Raw genomic sequence first — 14,317 nt, forward strand, 5'->3', positions numbered from 1 at the left:
TCCCTGGTCAGCTTGTGTATCTGCAGTCTTCCTGGTTTCCACTCGAGTTCTTCCTATAAAAAAACCCTTCCTTTTTTAGGACTTCTGTCATGACATCAGGGTACACCATACTCTATACAGGTGCTTTTGAAGCTGAATTTTGACCTTTTTTACCTATTAGATTTCATGCCTAGAAAACCAAATAAAAAAACTCCTTACCCATCCTCCAATGTTGAGGCAAACACAAACATATAAATAGCTGTAGAACATACCTGTGAAGTATTGGACAACCGAGCCTTTCATAAGAATGTGCCAACGCACACTTTTTTCCTTGTGCCAAGGTTCCAGTAGCAAAGTTAGACATATAAAATGTAAATGTGTGCTCCCTCCTTTCCTTTTTGCTGGCTGTACTATTGAGCACGATCAGGTCTCTTTTTAGTGAAATTAACTTTGAAATTGGCATCAGACCAGTAAAAGCCACAGGCAGCTGCTGAGCTGAGCTTACTGCTGCTATTGAGGCCAAGAATGACCAATGCTATGGAAAGCAGCTGTCAAGAAGACACAGTAATGCATCAGAGCATGAGGCCACCACGAGAGGCTGAGGAGAGGCTGCCCTCAGAAGCAGTGATTTCATTTTCAGACTTTGTATTACTAAAGATAACCCACATTAGTGGGTTAACTTTACCATGTTACTGGGTGACCTGCAGATCCTTCTCCTTTCTACTTCAGTTTCCCCGCTGGCCACAGAAAGCTATCAGAGCTACCTTTGGAAAGGAGCAGAATCGTGCAGCCAACTGTTGCCCGAAAAAAGAAAGGAACAAACCTCGCCCATAGCTGCCCAACAGCATAAAAGCAGGAGAAAAAAAAAGCACTATAACTTATGACAAGCATATTTCTGGGACAGTTGATGTGGCCTTCATAGAAACAGCCAGGAGTTTAGAGGAAAAGCTTTCCATCTGTGGCTACACTTTGTGGCACTTGGCTGGGCAAACCAGCAGCATCGGGGTGAGCTGTTGCTCCGCTTCACCCTAAAGCAGCCCAGGGACAGAGGCAGCGTGGGAGTGGGGCAGGAATGCAGCCTCCCTTCCCTGTACAGCAGCACCCAAAGCAGCATGCCTGGCTCACCGTGAGGACACGTGCAGGCTCCCTCCTGTCCAGCAGGACTCCCTGGGAAGGCTGCTGTGCTCCCAACAAGGGCGAGACCAACAGGAGGTGAGAAGAATGTTCTCCCCAACACGTGCACCCCCTGGGGTAACCACTGCACACTGCAGCAAGGCTGAGCCATCTTTAAAGTCTCTTTAGGATCAGCTATCTCCCTCGACCCACTTGCACATTCAATTTCCCCACTTCTTAAAACAGTTAAGTACCTGGGGCTTTCTTGGGTCATGGGGATGAGATGGGGTGTGCCTTAACTCTATTTTTTGAGCCCCACTGAAGTCTGAGCAACACTTAAGATCACCCAAGGCCTGCTTTGTAAAGCCCCATTTCCTTCACACATTTAAAAATAATAGATGCTGTCACAGGCATTTTTCATCTCACAGCCCTGAAGTACTGACACTTTCAAAACCACGAGAGCTGCAAGTCAGCTTGTGTCAGTCTGTTCAAATTTATGTTGTCCACATCACCAGGCTCTAGTTTCTTCTGCAAGGCCTGTAGCTAGTGTTGCATTTGCAGAAGGTGACTCCAGTTTTATGGATCAGATCCTCTTAAGATGGAACCCAGGACTCCATTTTTACTATACGCTGCCCACTTTTCATTCACTGCTCATAACAGAAACACGAAGTAGGCACAGTTTCCATGTTCTTTGCTGCAGCAGATTTCTGTGCCAGGAAAAACATTTTTACACTTTTTTTTTGGGGGGGGGGAGGTGCGTGTGTTTTAATGGTTGCTATTTCTACATTATCTATTCCTAAGATTATTTCCTGTGGGAAAGATTTATTATTTTTAATTCCGATAATAAATTTAGTAACAGTCGCCATTTTCTGCCAATGTTTCTGCATTTTGGGATAGTACCAAATTATATGTTCTAAATTCCTCTTCTCCTTGCAGTTTCTCTAGGAAAGCTTTTAAGGCAGTTATTTCATACCTCAAAAATTACAGGGAAAAGAATTTTCTTGTGCTCGTGAGACCAATTTTCCATCCAGTTCCAGGCTATCGCCTGTTTCCTGCATAGCCTCATTCTTCCATTTCCATTTAAAAGTCAAAAGCTTCTCTCCCTCATTTAGCTTTCATGTTGCTCAAGCTCGGCACCTGGTTATAACTCCCACTGCCAGTTCTTTTGCATCCAACTAGGGATAATTTGCTCCTTAAGAATTGTTGGTGCCGATCAGCAAATCTGGCCCCACTGAAGAGCACAAGTATGAAAGATTTGCAGAGGTTCCTTTCTGATCATGGTAGCCCACTGTTTTTTTATAATGTTATCTGGGTTTGGTTTTTGTTGTTTTTTTTTTTTATTATTATTATTATTTGCTTTGTTTTGGAGGAAGAGATATTTTAATACCAACCCTGAGTTGTTATAACCTCTAAAAAGAAGATACTTGCTTTTTCAGGAAGTTCAACAGAAACAAGAACTAAAGCCAGCCTCTGGACGTGGCACAAAGCTTACATGTCCAAATTTCATAAAATTTACTCCCAACTTTTTGTTCACCTCTGAAATGTCTGCAAAAGACAAGAGGCTTCTACAGACAGTGCATGATAAACTTGAAAGATCGGTTTTTCAAATCAGTTCTTCTTTAGGTGAAAGGGGAGTTGGCTTCTGTTCCCTGCAGCACAGATTGTAAAGTAGTAACAGTGGAAGCACCTGTTTCCTTCTGGGCTGGTTTCTCTTGTTTTGCTTAGTTGCAGAGATTCTGTATGTGCAGGTGAATTATCTACATTTTAGAAATGAATCAGAGGCAACAGCCAGAGGGGGCAAGCCAAGGCTGTGGCTGCTCTGGCAGCACCACCACTGCACAGAGAGTGACTGTGTTCAGTTTTATCTATTCCACTCCATATCTATTCCATCCACTGACCTGGTCACTCCAAACCAAGTTTTACCCAGAATCCTGCTCCTTAGGCCTGTCCTAAGGGCCATGAGGACAGAAGAAATTGTCTGAAGGTTCCCGGCCGGAGATTCCACATCAAATGCTGCAGGAGAGATGAGATTTGGATCTTATGTTTGTAGCTCAACCCCATCAATAACATTACAAAAAGAAACCCACTAAAACTTCTGTCTTAAAGGAGGATTGAATAACACATAACACATTGTAGATTTTGATTCAGATTTTTAATAAATTCTGCCAGTAGAAGCTTTCAAAGGCAATGATATATCAATAAATAACAGTTAAATTGAGTTCCTGAGAAAGAACCTACCACATGAAAGAATGTCAGATAGATGTAAATAACAAAAAATGGCATTACTATATAAAAAAGCAGTAATACTGAATCTTACATGAACTGTCACAACACAAGCACTGCATACCTCAGAACATTCCTTTCATACAAATGTAAACAAATACACAATCATTTTTGTTTAGTTTAGGCTGATGAACTCATATGTTGTTGCTTAGGTATCTAAACAATGGATAGGATAGGATAGGATAGGATATGCTAAAACATTAAGGAATAATATGTGGAATAATATACGGAAAAAATAATGAAGCTCCAGATTTAAAAATAAAATAAAGCAAAAACACATTAAAGGAGTGTTTTCCTCAAATGTTATTAGGTCAATCACTTTAAATAGGACTGTTACACTAATCTGAATTATGGATTTTTGTGTGTGTTTACTTATTTAGTTATATATAATATATATGCAAATATGTATGGCTTAATTATCTTTAGTATTCTGATAACATCTTGAATAATTTTCACTTATACGTACAAGAAAAATGAATATTTTAACATAGTTAAGAACTGATATTTCAAAGTATGCCTATAATTTGACAAAAATGAAGGCCTATTGTGCTCCATCACAGCAACATTTTAACCTCTAGACAACGGGACAGAATGACCTGCCAACAATGCCAACATTTTCCAATGTCAGTGCCTAAAACACTAGGGTCCTAAATGGATACACAGCCGGTTACATGTGGCGTCTGATGTCTGGAAAGCCACGTACCTCCAGGCTCCATAGGTGTCCGTGGAGCTGCAGGCACCCAGCCTCAGCCTCGCTGCGTTATGGGAGCCCCGTGTTGGGAGACGCTCCAGGCTGGATGCTGTGCCTCTGCCAGCTGGAGCCACAGCCTCTGTGCTGCTCCTGCCTGAGCCAGCCCCATCCAGGCTCTCTCCACAAACCTGCTCCGTTGTAATGTTCTGGCTGCTGATCCTTGGTGGGGAAACGTGTGTGCCTGTGACATGTGCTCGCTGAAACCATCTATTACATCAGACCACAACAGCACTACTCAGGTATAACCTTTGCAATCTGTTTTACAAAATTAATATTGGATACAATCATAAGAGGAAACCATCCACACAATACATTATCAACACGCGGTTTAAAATGGTCTAATTTTAGACCCTTAGAAAAATCAATCCACAGGACCTGCCTGTGAATGGCAAGAAAAGGCCATTTCAAATAGAAAAACACTGCTCATGCAACATTCTTCACACACTAGACAATAAAATCACACCCAAGTTGCCACTTGCTCACACTTTCTATTACACTCCAATAAGCAGAAGGAAATAAAGCAGCTTTACGGTTATGTCACAATTTTGAAATGTGGAAAATACATATAATAAACAAAAATCACGGTGTAAATACAATGGCATCAGTAAATTTAGAAAATTAGAGAGCGGTTTTCTTTTTTTGTTGGTTTTTTTTGTTGTTTTTTTTTTCTTTCTTACATTATTGCACAGAGACCTTTCATCACATGTTCTTCAGCTTTATGCATCCTCCTAAATGTGAAGTAAGTGCTATGGATAAAATAAAAATGTATAAAAGAAGAACAGCAGCATGATTTGTCAAAGTTAATCCCTATAATTTAGTAGGAAAAAAACCCTGCTATAAACAAAATATAAGTGCTCTTTATTCATTTAAAAAATAATGCTGACAGTTGCAGAAGTCTGTAAGTGTTAATCTGAGTAAGGGGGGTGCTGACCTCAAATAAAAATAGGCCTAGAAATGAAAGACTGCTGGCCTTGCAGATTTTGGGGAAGACCAGAATTTCAAGTGTAATTATCAACGAAGTTATTTACAGTAGAACTGACCTGAACTTTCAAGAGTGCCATCTTTAGGATCTGGCCCTGCAAGCTTCTTTTACTCCCCAGGATGTCTCCAGCCTCAGCTGAAGGTATGCCTGAACAAGTGCTGCAGGATCAGCTCCTAAAAGATCAGTTAAAGGCCCTATTGGATTTGAGATTAGTCTTATCTGGAGTACTCTATACAATAATTTACACATATACAGGCTGACAAGCTCCAGTCTGATCCACCACACCTTTGTCTTCTACATCAGACTTCTCAGACTGGCAAACTTCCAGTCCAGAAGGTTTGGGATACCTGAACGGATACCCGTTGTCATCAAAGAATCTTCGGAAAGTAAACTCATAGAAAGCGTGCTCTGTGTGTTTGCTGTTGGAAGAGGCTAGTGGATCCCAGGTCCTGGTGCTGTCACCACTAGCATCGTTCCAAGGACTTTCTTCTTCAACTGGATCAAAATTTGAAGTGTCCATTGGATGGCTGATCTTTGGAACATAGGGAGCTGGCTGCCTACGGATATCGGTAGAGAAGTCCATAGAGTGAAAGAAAGAATGGGCTTTAATATCATCTGCTCCATTTCTTCCAAGCCTGTCCTCAGCAGCACAGCAGAGCTTTGTGATCAGATCAGTTGCCTCAGGGCTCAGCTTGATCTGTGAGGGAATGTGCAGTGTGCTTTCCCAATTTATCACCTGCAGGTAACAAAGGTATTAAGGAACTTCTCATCTGGAAACAACTCTTCCAATGGCCAACATGAACTGTACAGGAGGGCACATACAACGAGTCATCTCACAGTCTGCACAGGTCACAGCTTCAAGAACCCAATTACTAGATTGCATTTCCTGTTAGTAATTACTCTAATGAACCAGAAAAACACTGTTGGCTAGCACACAAAAGGAACAATTCCATTTTTTAAAAAGGCAAAATCCTTCCTGAATGTTTGTGTAGTCAGATTTGAGAACATACTCAGTCTACACAAAATTTTGTGGAATGACTTCAAGGAATTACTTCTCTGTCTCCAAAATGTAAAATAGGAAAACTGGTCACAAGACAGATCCTTTCTAATAAAGAACTATCATTGCTCAACTTTGAAACACTTACATTGCCCACTACAATTGTCACTGGCATACCAGGTACTAATGGGCACCCTAGGGAATTTAAGTGGATGAACTTGTGCTTAAGAAATCACAACTCTGCTGCGAAGACTCATAAAACTAGTATCTATCTCTGCAGCTGGACAAGTCAGTTCTAGTCTGATATTCAGTGTCTTCATTTACTGATGAAGGATATGTGCTTGCACAGAAATATTTAAAATCAGGCTTTTTTAACCATTACTCCTTTCTCTAGCAAAAGGAAAGGGAATAGGTCTGTTCATGGAAGAGAAGGGAAGGGAAGGGTTAAAATTTTGCTACCACAGACTGGAACTTTGCTTAACTTACCTTTAGCTGGGTTTCTGTGGGTGTAGGAGCCAGGAAAGGAGGCTGTCCCACTAACATCTCAAAGAGGATCACACCAACACTCCACCAGTCACAGAGCTGAGTGTATCCTGAAAGGCAAGTTAAAAGGTTGACCTCCACTAGCCAAGGAGAATGTGTTAAACTACTTGCAATTAAGTGTTAAAACATACAGCACAAACTTCTGCCTTTTTTCAGACAGAAGGTTTGTGACTTCTGCTTGCTGACCTAAATTCTCCTGCTGCTAGTAAAGATCTGTTGTCCTTGAACCTTTCTGAATAAATTCTCAACAAAAGTGAATCATGAAACTGTCATTACTAAGAAGGAAGGAGGGTTTTTTTGTGCTCAGTCCCACAGCTACACAGCACAAACTGGACCTCAAAGAATAACAAAAATATTTAGCAATTGATGTCTGCCCTAGGCTCAGTGGAGGTGACTCCAGGACTTTGAAAAGCTGCTGAAAGACACAGTCTGGCTCTACAGACAGAAGAAAGCTACCGATGACTTTCTGAGCAAGTTTCAAGCAAAGAACTACTTTAATCATTTAATTGCTGTGACAAGAACAATAAGGTAAATGTTTAAGATCTGAAAAAAAAAAATTTAAACACTGATTTCAATGGAATTGGATCATCAGATGATATAGGATCCAATGTGAAATCTGTTAGAGAAGATTAGGCTTAGGATCTAGCTTGCAGATAGTTCTGAACACCTTATCTCCTTACTACAGGGACCATGTCAGCTCTGCACGGATAGTCACCAAGTACTGTCCAAATTCCTCAAGCTCAGCTTTTGAATGCAGGGTGTCCAGAGTAAATTGTGGAAAACTGTCTGTTGGATTCTACTGGTTCCAGCTGGGAATGTGGAGGACATATTTCCACAAGTTTACATCATCCATACTTAAGTGGCTCATCTGAATCTGTGATCCAGAACTATCAGCTGGCTACCTAGTGTAAACTTGAGAGGGGTCAGACTTGTACTCCACGAGCACAGATAATCTGCTTTATACTTGAAAAATATCACTGCTGAACACATTTATTAGCCTCACTCAAAGGCCTCAGAGTGTGGACATTACACACACTAGTATGGCCACCCTCAGTGTCAGTGAAGTGATGCTAAACCCTGGAGCATGAGGAGTTCTCCTTAATCTGAGCTAAGTGTTTGTGGCCTTCAGAATGACAATCTTCCAAAGCAGCAAACTTATTCAAGGAAAAAAAAAAAAAAAAAAAAAAAAAAAGTGAAACAGGAAAAAAATACAGGTTTACCTACCTTTACGAAGCAGGACTTCAGGAGCAATATAGTTAGGGGTTCCAACTAACGAGTGGGCCAGGCATCTCTGGTGCTGCTTCTTAGCTCTTTGTTCCAATGTCTTCAGCCTATCTCCACATCGACAGTTGGACACATCATCCCAAAGATCACTGGGCTCCATGCTGTCTTGTCTGATATGGCTCCCTTTCAAACGAGAGAGAAAGTTCACACTCATGATCATAAAACTTGACACACAAAGAGAGAAGTATTTACCCAGATCCACAGCCATCTCCTACTCTCAGTGAAGAACAGTGTTTAAACTTTAAACCTGAGGGTTTTTTAATGCCCTCACATTCACAATTGGTTTTCCATACAAAATGTCCAACAAAATGTCTCTGTCTCAGCACAAGGAAGTGTATTTCCATACAGAGGACACAGAAATATGGAGCATACTTAAGTTAGCTACACCAATTGTTCATGACCTTCTTGCCAACAGACGCCAGTACTCAATACACATGCAGGAGGCATATGGACTACTCCAAATCTGTGATTAAATCATTTCACCACCAAAAGAGACCCTCCAAACAAGTATAAACTGAAAAACTGCTGCTGCTGCAGTGGACTGCCACATTACTGACAGAGTTTTGAACAGTATTGGAAGCAAAAGGACTGGAAACAAGCTAATTGAGTGAGTCAGACAGAGACAGTCACATTACACTGCCGCTGACTGTTTGTCCAGTTTCCTGATCTGGTGTTTCTGCCAAGAAGTGGGTGCTTGTTTCAAACCACGTAACACACTACCATCCTAGAAAATGGGTAAAAATATTACCTTTCTGATAGTATTTTGAATTGTGAGTCCACCTGAATCCAGTACATAGTCCAAAGTCAGTCAGTTTGATATGCCCATCAAGGTCTATCAGAATGTTGTCAGGCTTGATGTCTCGATGAATAAATCCCATTTTGTGCACACTCTCTATGGCCAACGTGAGCTCTGCAATATAAAATCTAGCCAGACGCTCTGGGAAGACCTCCATCCGAATCAGCAGGCTCATCATATCCCCACCAGGGATGTAGTCCATCACAAAGTACAAATTGTCTTTATCTTGGAAGGAATAATAGAGTTTAACCACCCACTCATTGTCTGCCTCAGCAAGTATGTCCCTCTCTGCTTTGACGTGAGCCACCTGATTCCGGTTGAGCACATCCTTCTTTCGCAGGGTCTTCATGGCATACAGGGCATGTGTGTCCACTTTGCAAGCCAGACATACTTCTCCAAATGCACCAATACCCAGAGTCTTGATTTTCACAAACATAGATTTGTCCATTTTGGCCCTTTTGAGTCTGTTGTAGTTGGACTCCTTCTGGTAGAGAATTTTCCTCATTTGTTCCTGTTCTGCTTCACAGAGGCCTGCCTTTACAAAGGAAAGGAAACCACAAGAGCTAGTACTGTTACATTCATAGCAAGGGAAAAATAAATGAGCATTCCCAAAACACATTTCTCAGAAAAATTAACCAAGAACCAGAAAAAATGTATTAATGAGGGATATATACTCTCTTGCCGGTCAGTTGAGGTATTTCTGAAAAAAGGGCAAGCTCACTGTGGCTAAACTTTTTGCCAGGATTTGGAATATCTGAGATTGCTATGCCTGTCTGTTTTGGCTGAACAAGAAGGCATGGGGCAATACTGTCAGAGAGGGGAATAAAACATAACAAATCTGACCATGGGATTTGGTTTACATCTTTCAAATGTGCACTTTGCCACTGCACTCCACTATATGTATGTGCACTTAAGCCCACCTTAATTTAAACTGAAACTTAACCTATGTGCAGCAGTTCACTTTGCTCATGAATGGTTCCCTAATGCAACTCACATTAACAGTTCCTACCTTGGGTGCTGTTTGTTTGGTTTTGTGTTGTAATTAAAAAGCTGGTTTTGACATACACATTCCCAAGTGCCTTGGAACCTTCTTTAGAAATTGTGCTTCTTCCTCTGCCATTTACAGCCTCTACTCTCAAGGTTTTTAGATCTCCTGAGCATATTTTCTATAAACTTCTCTTTTTCCCCTCCCAAAATGTGTACATAAAATCCTCAGGTCTTGTCTCTCCTCAGCCACTGCAGCCCAAACCCTGATGCTATTTTCCTTCTGCACCCAAGCTGTTGAACAGCTGGCTTGTCCACCTCCTGTCTCCAGAGAGTCTCCCAGTAACATTTCACAGGACTCTGGGGAGAAACCTCCTGGAAAAGAGAGAAGCAGCAGGATCCAACCAGATTTTTCCCTACCTTTCAAGACAGAGCCTGCAGAGTGCCAACTCTGCCAACTTCAGTGTCTGCCCCTCTGCAGAGAGCCACTGGTGGCCTCCACCAGCAGAAACCCCTAGGCTGATCCCCAGGCTCCTCTTACAATGCACTTCCTGCAGCATTCTCTTTTCTTTCTGCACACCCCAGTTCCAAAATCCTGAATTAATTGGCATCAACTGAACTACTTTTGAGAGAAAGATCAGTGCCTAATGTGAAGGGGCCATTGGGAGGGTGGAGGGGGCTGAAGCAGCCTCCTGATTAGCAGGCTAGAAACTCAAGCATACAACCACAGGGCTGCTGCTTAGGCTCATTTAATTTCACATCTGTAGTCTAGGTAGCTAAAGATGAATGTGGGCAGACAGACTATGCAATGAGATCCCCACGGTATAAAAATTAAGTCTGTATGAATAAAGGATGGGGGAAGTCTACAGAAACTTGCAGAACAGGTAGGATGAAGTTTCAGACTGGAAACAGCCATATCCATACAAGGAATACTGTTTTTGAAATGAAAGATAACTACATCAATCCATAATAAATGAAATATTTATTTTTTAGGGTAAAATAATGAATGTGTTCTGTTCTTGTTAATTCTAGAATAATGCAATATTAAGACAGCCGAAAATCTCCTGCATGTTTATTTTCAGTCAGTGATAAGGTTTCTAGGGGAAGGACTTGTTTTTGTTTACAGCTGAATTATCTCTGAATGAGGGAAAGCTGAAGAGTCAGAAGAGAAGAACTAGCACAATTAGATGCTGTTATATCTCTCTAGAGAACATCCCCTATCTCAGTCTCAGGAAAATATTCACTAAACTCCAGCAACACAATACAACAACCTGTACTTGCAGTGAGGATAAACTATTAACTGTCAGTAAAATGCCAGCGTTTCAAGAGATTTTCCAAGAGTATTCTTTAAATTCTAACTTCAACAAACAAACTCCTGAGTTTTCTGATGCAATGTGAGCATCGAATCAACTGACTCTGGAAACTGACTGTGCTAGGGAAGATTGGGTAGTTAATTATTACCTATTATGCATTAAGAACAGCCTTCCTTAGAGCTTATCCTTCAATGCAAAAGTAGAGTAGTCATATTCCAGTCCTGCCTGGGAAGAAAAATAACTATCTCCCTTTTCTACAAGTAAAAATTGAAAACACAACTGCCAGACCAACCATGAGAGCTTGGCAGCTTTGTTTTAAGCAGCACTGTCAGAGAGTCAGCTTAGATTCAAGAGCTACAGTTAGGCATGAAAGAAGTTCTACCACTCAAAATGCATCTTCCTAAGACCTGCCTCTAGAACAAGTTCTGGCAACGGTCCCAAAATCAGTTCAAGATGGTCCAATATGGTTACTTGCACGACATCATTACTTCCATGTGCTCAACAGACAACTTCTCATTCACATATTACACAGCCATCTGAAAATACGGCACAGTGACTGCCAAGCTGAACCATGGCTGTAGTGATTGAGCAGCAAACATGGAACAGTGAGGAAGAACTAGAGCAAGGAGTTTTGCAAGAGCTGCTGAAGTATTGCGAGAATTATCTCAGCCTCAAGCCTGCCCTCTAAGTTCTTACCTATAATATGGGGGGGTGGGGGGGTGTTGCTTCATTTTACTTTTCTGGTATGAAGAAATATCATTTCACATCTCAGGCTTTTCAAACAGCCTCCCAGACCTGCATCCACACTTCTAAGTGGATACAGTCTGGTGTAGAGAGGTATCTGATACCTACTAATCATTGGATTCTGCATTTACAATTTCTTTTTACAAATTAAAAATAGCAATAATCGATTTGACCCCATTAGATGTTATTATAAAAAAACAAGAATTACTTTTGCCATTTCTTGCTCCAGTTGTAGCCTTCTGTTAATTTTCTGCTGGTAGGTCTTTATGACGTTCTCTACATGTTGCTCCATGTAGAACTTGAAGGCAAAAGGTGAGTAGCTCTTTATTCGGGATTCTCGCTTTTCCTCATCTTTGCCATTTTTTCGCACAGGCACCGGAGACGTCTGAATCTGCTTTTTGTCTTTGCTTGGTTTTTCAGCTTTAGTACTCTTGCTGCTTTTATCATTTCGCTCACTGCTCTCTTCAGCCTTGTTGCTTGTAGAGCTGGGGACCACACGCAGAGTCTGCTCCACGCCCATGCACAAGCAGTTGATATCAAACTGCTCAGAGGTGCCAGGAAGTAACAAATGCTTGGGATAGGGTGGGGGTGGACACCGCAGCTCCTGGTTACCATAATCCACATCCAGCTGATAGGCATTCGCTGCTCCAGGCGGTGGCACATGCTGCTCCATGATCTCCAAGCCATCCACAGCTGGTGCCTGTGCAGGCAACCACCCAGGATGGGAAGGTCCCACTGCAGTCTGAGGCTCTGGCCTCATCACTCGCATGCTCTTCACTGGCTGGAGGATATGAGCAGATGTGACTGCCGTGATTGTGTTTGGAGACGTAATGGAAGGATCGGGTTTTCCTGGTGGAACCTGTCTCATAGACACTGTCACTTGTGGCTGTTGCTGGTGGTTGTTGAAGGAGTTTGTTCTGCTCGGCACAGCGGCATCCGGTCTGAAGGATACATGTTGCCGTGGAGATGTTTCTATTCCTGGGTTTTGTAAAGAATCTCTGCGGGATGCTGTTGCTGCCTGCCACTGCTGAACTTGAGGATTATTCATGTCATAGAGGTCCATGTTTAGGCTATTTCTAGACGGAGTTAATAGATTTTGTGGTGGACTGTCTGCAAAATCATTAGCAAAGGCTGGGCCTCTGGTTATCACATGCATTTGATGAGAAGAAGGACTTGTCTGTTTGTGATGAGAATGTGAGATATACAGGCTTGCTGGTGCCTGCTGAAATGCATGACCGGTGTTGTTCTGAACAACTGCCCCTTTATTTGGGAGATTGGCATATCCCCCCTCCTGTTGCATTTTGTTTTGGAAGGATGGACTCCGCTGAACACCATATCCCATAGGTTCCCCCTGCACCATCATGTGCTGCCTGCTGTAATGCTGGCTGTTGCAGCCATGGGATGCCTGCAGCTGCAAGGCCTGACTGCTGTGATTAGCCACTGGATAATTAATCACAGAAGACTCCATATTTGCAGGGTATGCTTTCTGCTGATGGCTCGTTGGTGTGCTGTGACTGCCTACTCCAGAGGGTCGCTGTACAGGAGCAGTCATAGCTGAAGACTGAGAAGTAGAGATTAAATAGTCCATGTATGGCCTTGGAACCTCAGTAAGCATATTTGCACCGTCTGCTCCAAAGCCTGTCCCTTCATAGGCTGCATTACTGATCTGATGGTAGGACGGAAAAGATTCATTCGATCCTTCAAAGCTTGGCCTGCGGGTTACATTATTTGGCACAATACCCTTTCCTTTATAAAAAGAACACAGAAGAATGTTAGGAAACAATTCAGGTGAACCAATTACTTTGTATTTCTCATGCATCTATACATACACACATACACACACATGCACACTGCTCAGGGAGTATGTGTTATAAAAACACTTTTCAAAATCTAAATTAAGCACTCTGAACATTTAAAGTACAGGTGCCAAGTATTCCTACTGATAATGAGCTACTGGCTCACAATAATGTTCATGCCAGGAATCATCAGGGAGTCCTATCAAATAATGAAAATAGAAGCACAAATTCCCTAACTATGAACTCATCAGACTTTACAACCTGTTTCTTAAAGCTGGACCAGTATTAGCAGTCACTGCTCTCACACAGGAAGAAGCTACAGAGCAAAGTGTTAAGTACAACAATGGGAGGAAAACAACTCCTGGAAGGACTTTCTATACAACTTAAAGTCAACATTGCTATAAACTATTAGGCCATCACGTAGTCCATCTTCTGCACAGTAAGCCACCTGCTCACACTGGTTTTCTGTTTACATCTCTTTCTTCCAACCTTCTCGAAAATCCCTCTTTCCTTCTTCATTTAAACAAAGTCAACATACAGTTTGTCCTGTATTCCTTCCAATGTGTCAGACACAGAGTACCCCCTCATACTACTTATCTTCCATCTCCTGGGAAAGAAAATCTTTCAGGGTGTCAACATATTAATCTTAGCTTGAAGAATGTGCAGAGACAAGACAGCAGCATTCCTACAGCAGAAGTGTTAATGGCACTTTTCATCAGTTCTTTGATCTGAGGACAAACTGCAGGTGTATA

At 41.9% G+C, this 14,317-nt stretch overlaps 1 protein-coding gene across 1 annotated transcript in view; it reads right to left on the minus strand.

Moving 5' to 3' along the window:
* Window positions 1-3,222: 3,222 nt before the first annotated feature.
* The window catches only part of LATS2 (large tumor suppressor kinase 2), a 44,727-nt gene continuing 33,632 nt past the window's right edge, over window positions 3,223-14,317 (minus strand). The window contains exons 3-7 of the mRNA XM_066313049.1: window positions 11,978-13,515; window positions 8,681-9,263; window positions 7,873-8,055; window positions 6,592-6,698; window positions 3,223-5,844 (exon numbers count right to left, since the gene is read on the minus strand). Of these exons, the coding sequence (XP_066169146.1) occupies window positions 5,350-5,844; window positions 6,592-6,698; window positions 7,873-8,055; window positions 8,681-9,263; window positions 11,978-13,515 (2,906 nt within the window). The 3' untranslated portion in view covers window positions 3,223-5,349. The remainder of the gene's footprint in view (window positions 5,845-6,591; window positions 6,699-7,872; window positions 8,056-8,680; window positions 9,264-11,977; window positions 13,516-14,317) is intronic.

This window comes from Sylvia atricapilla, chromosome 2, assembly GCF_009819655.1.
Source record: "Sylvia atricapilla isolate bSylAtr1 chromosome 2, bSylAtr1.pri, whole genome shotgun sequence".
Classification (NCBI taxonomy): Eukaryota; Metazoa; Chordata; class Aves; order Passeriformes; family Sylviidae; genus Sylvia; species Sylvia atricapilla.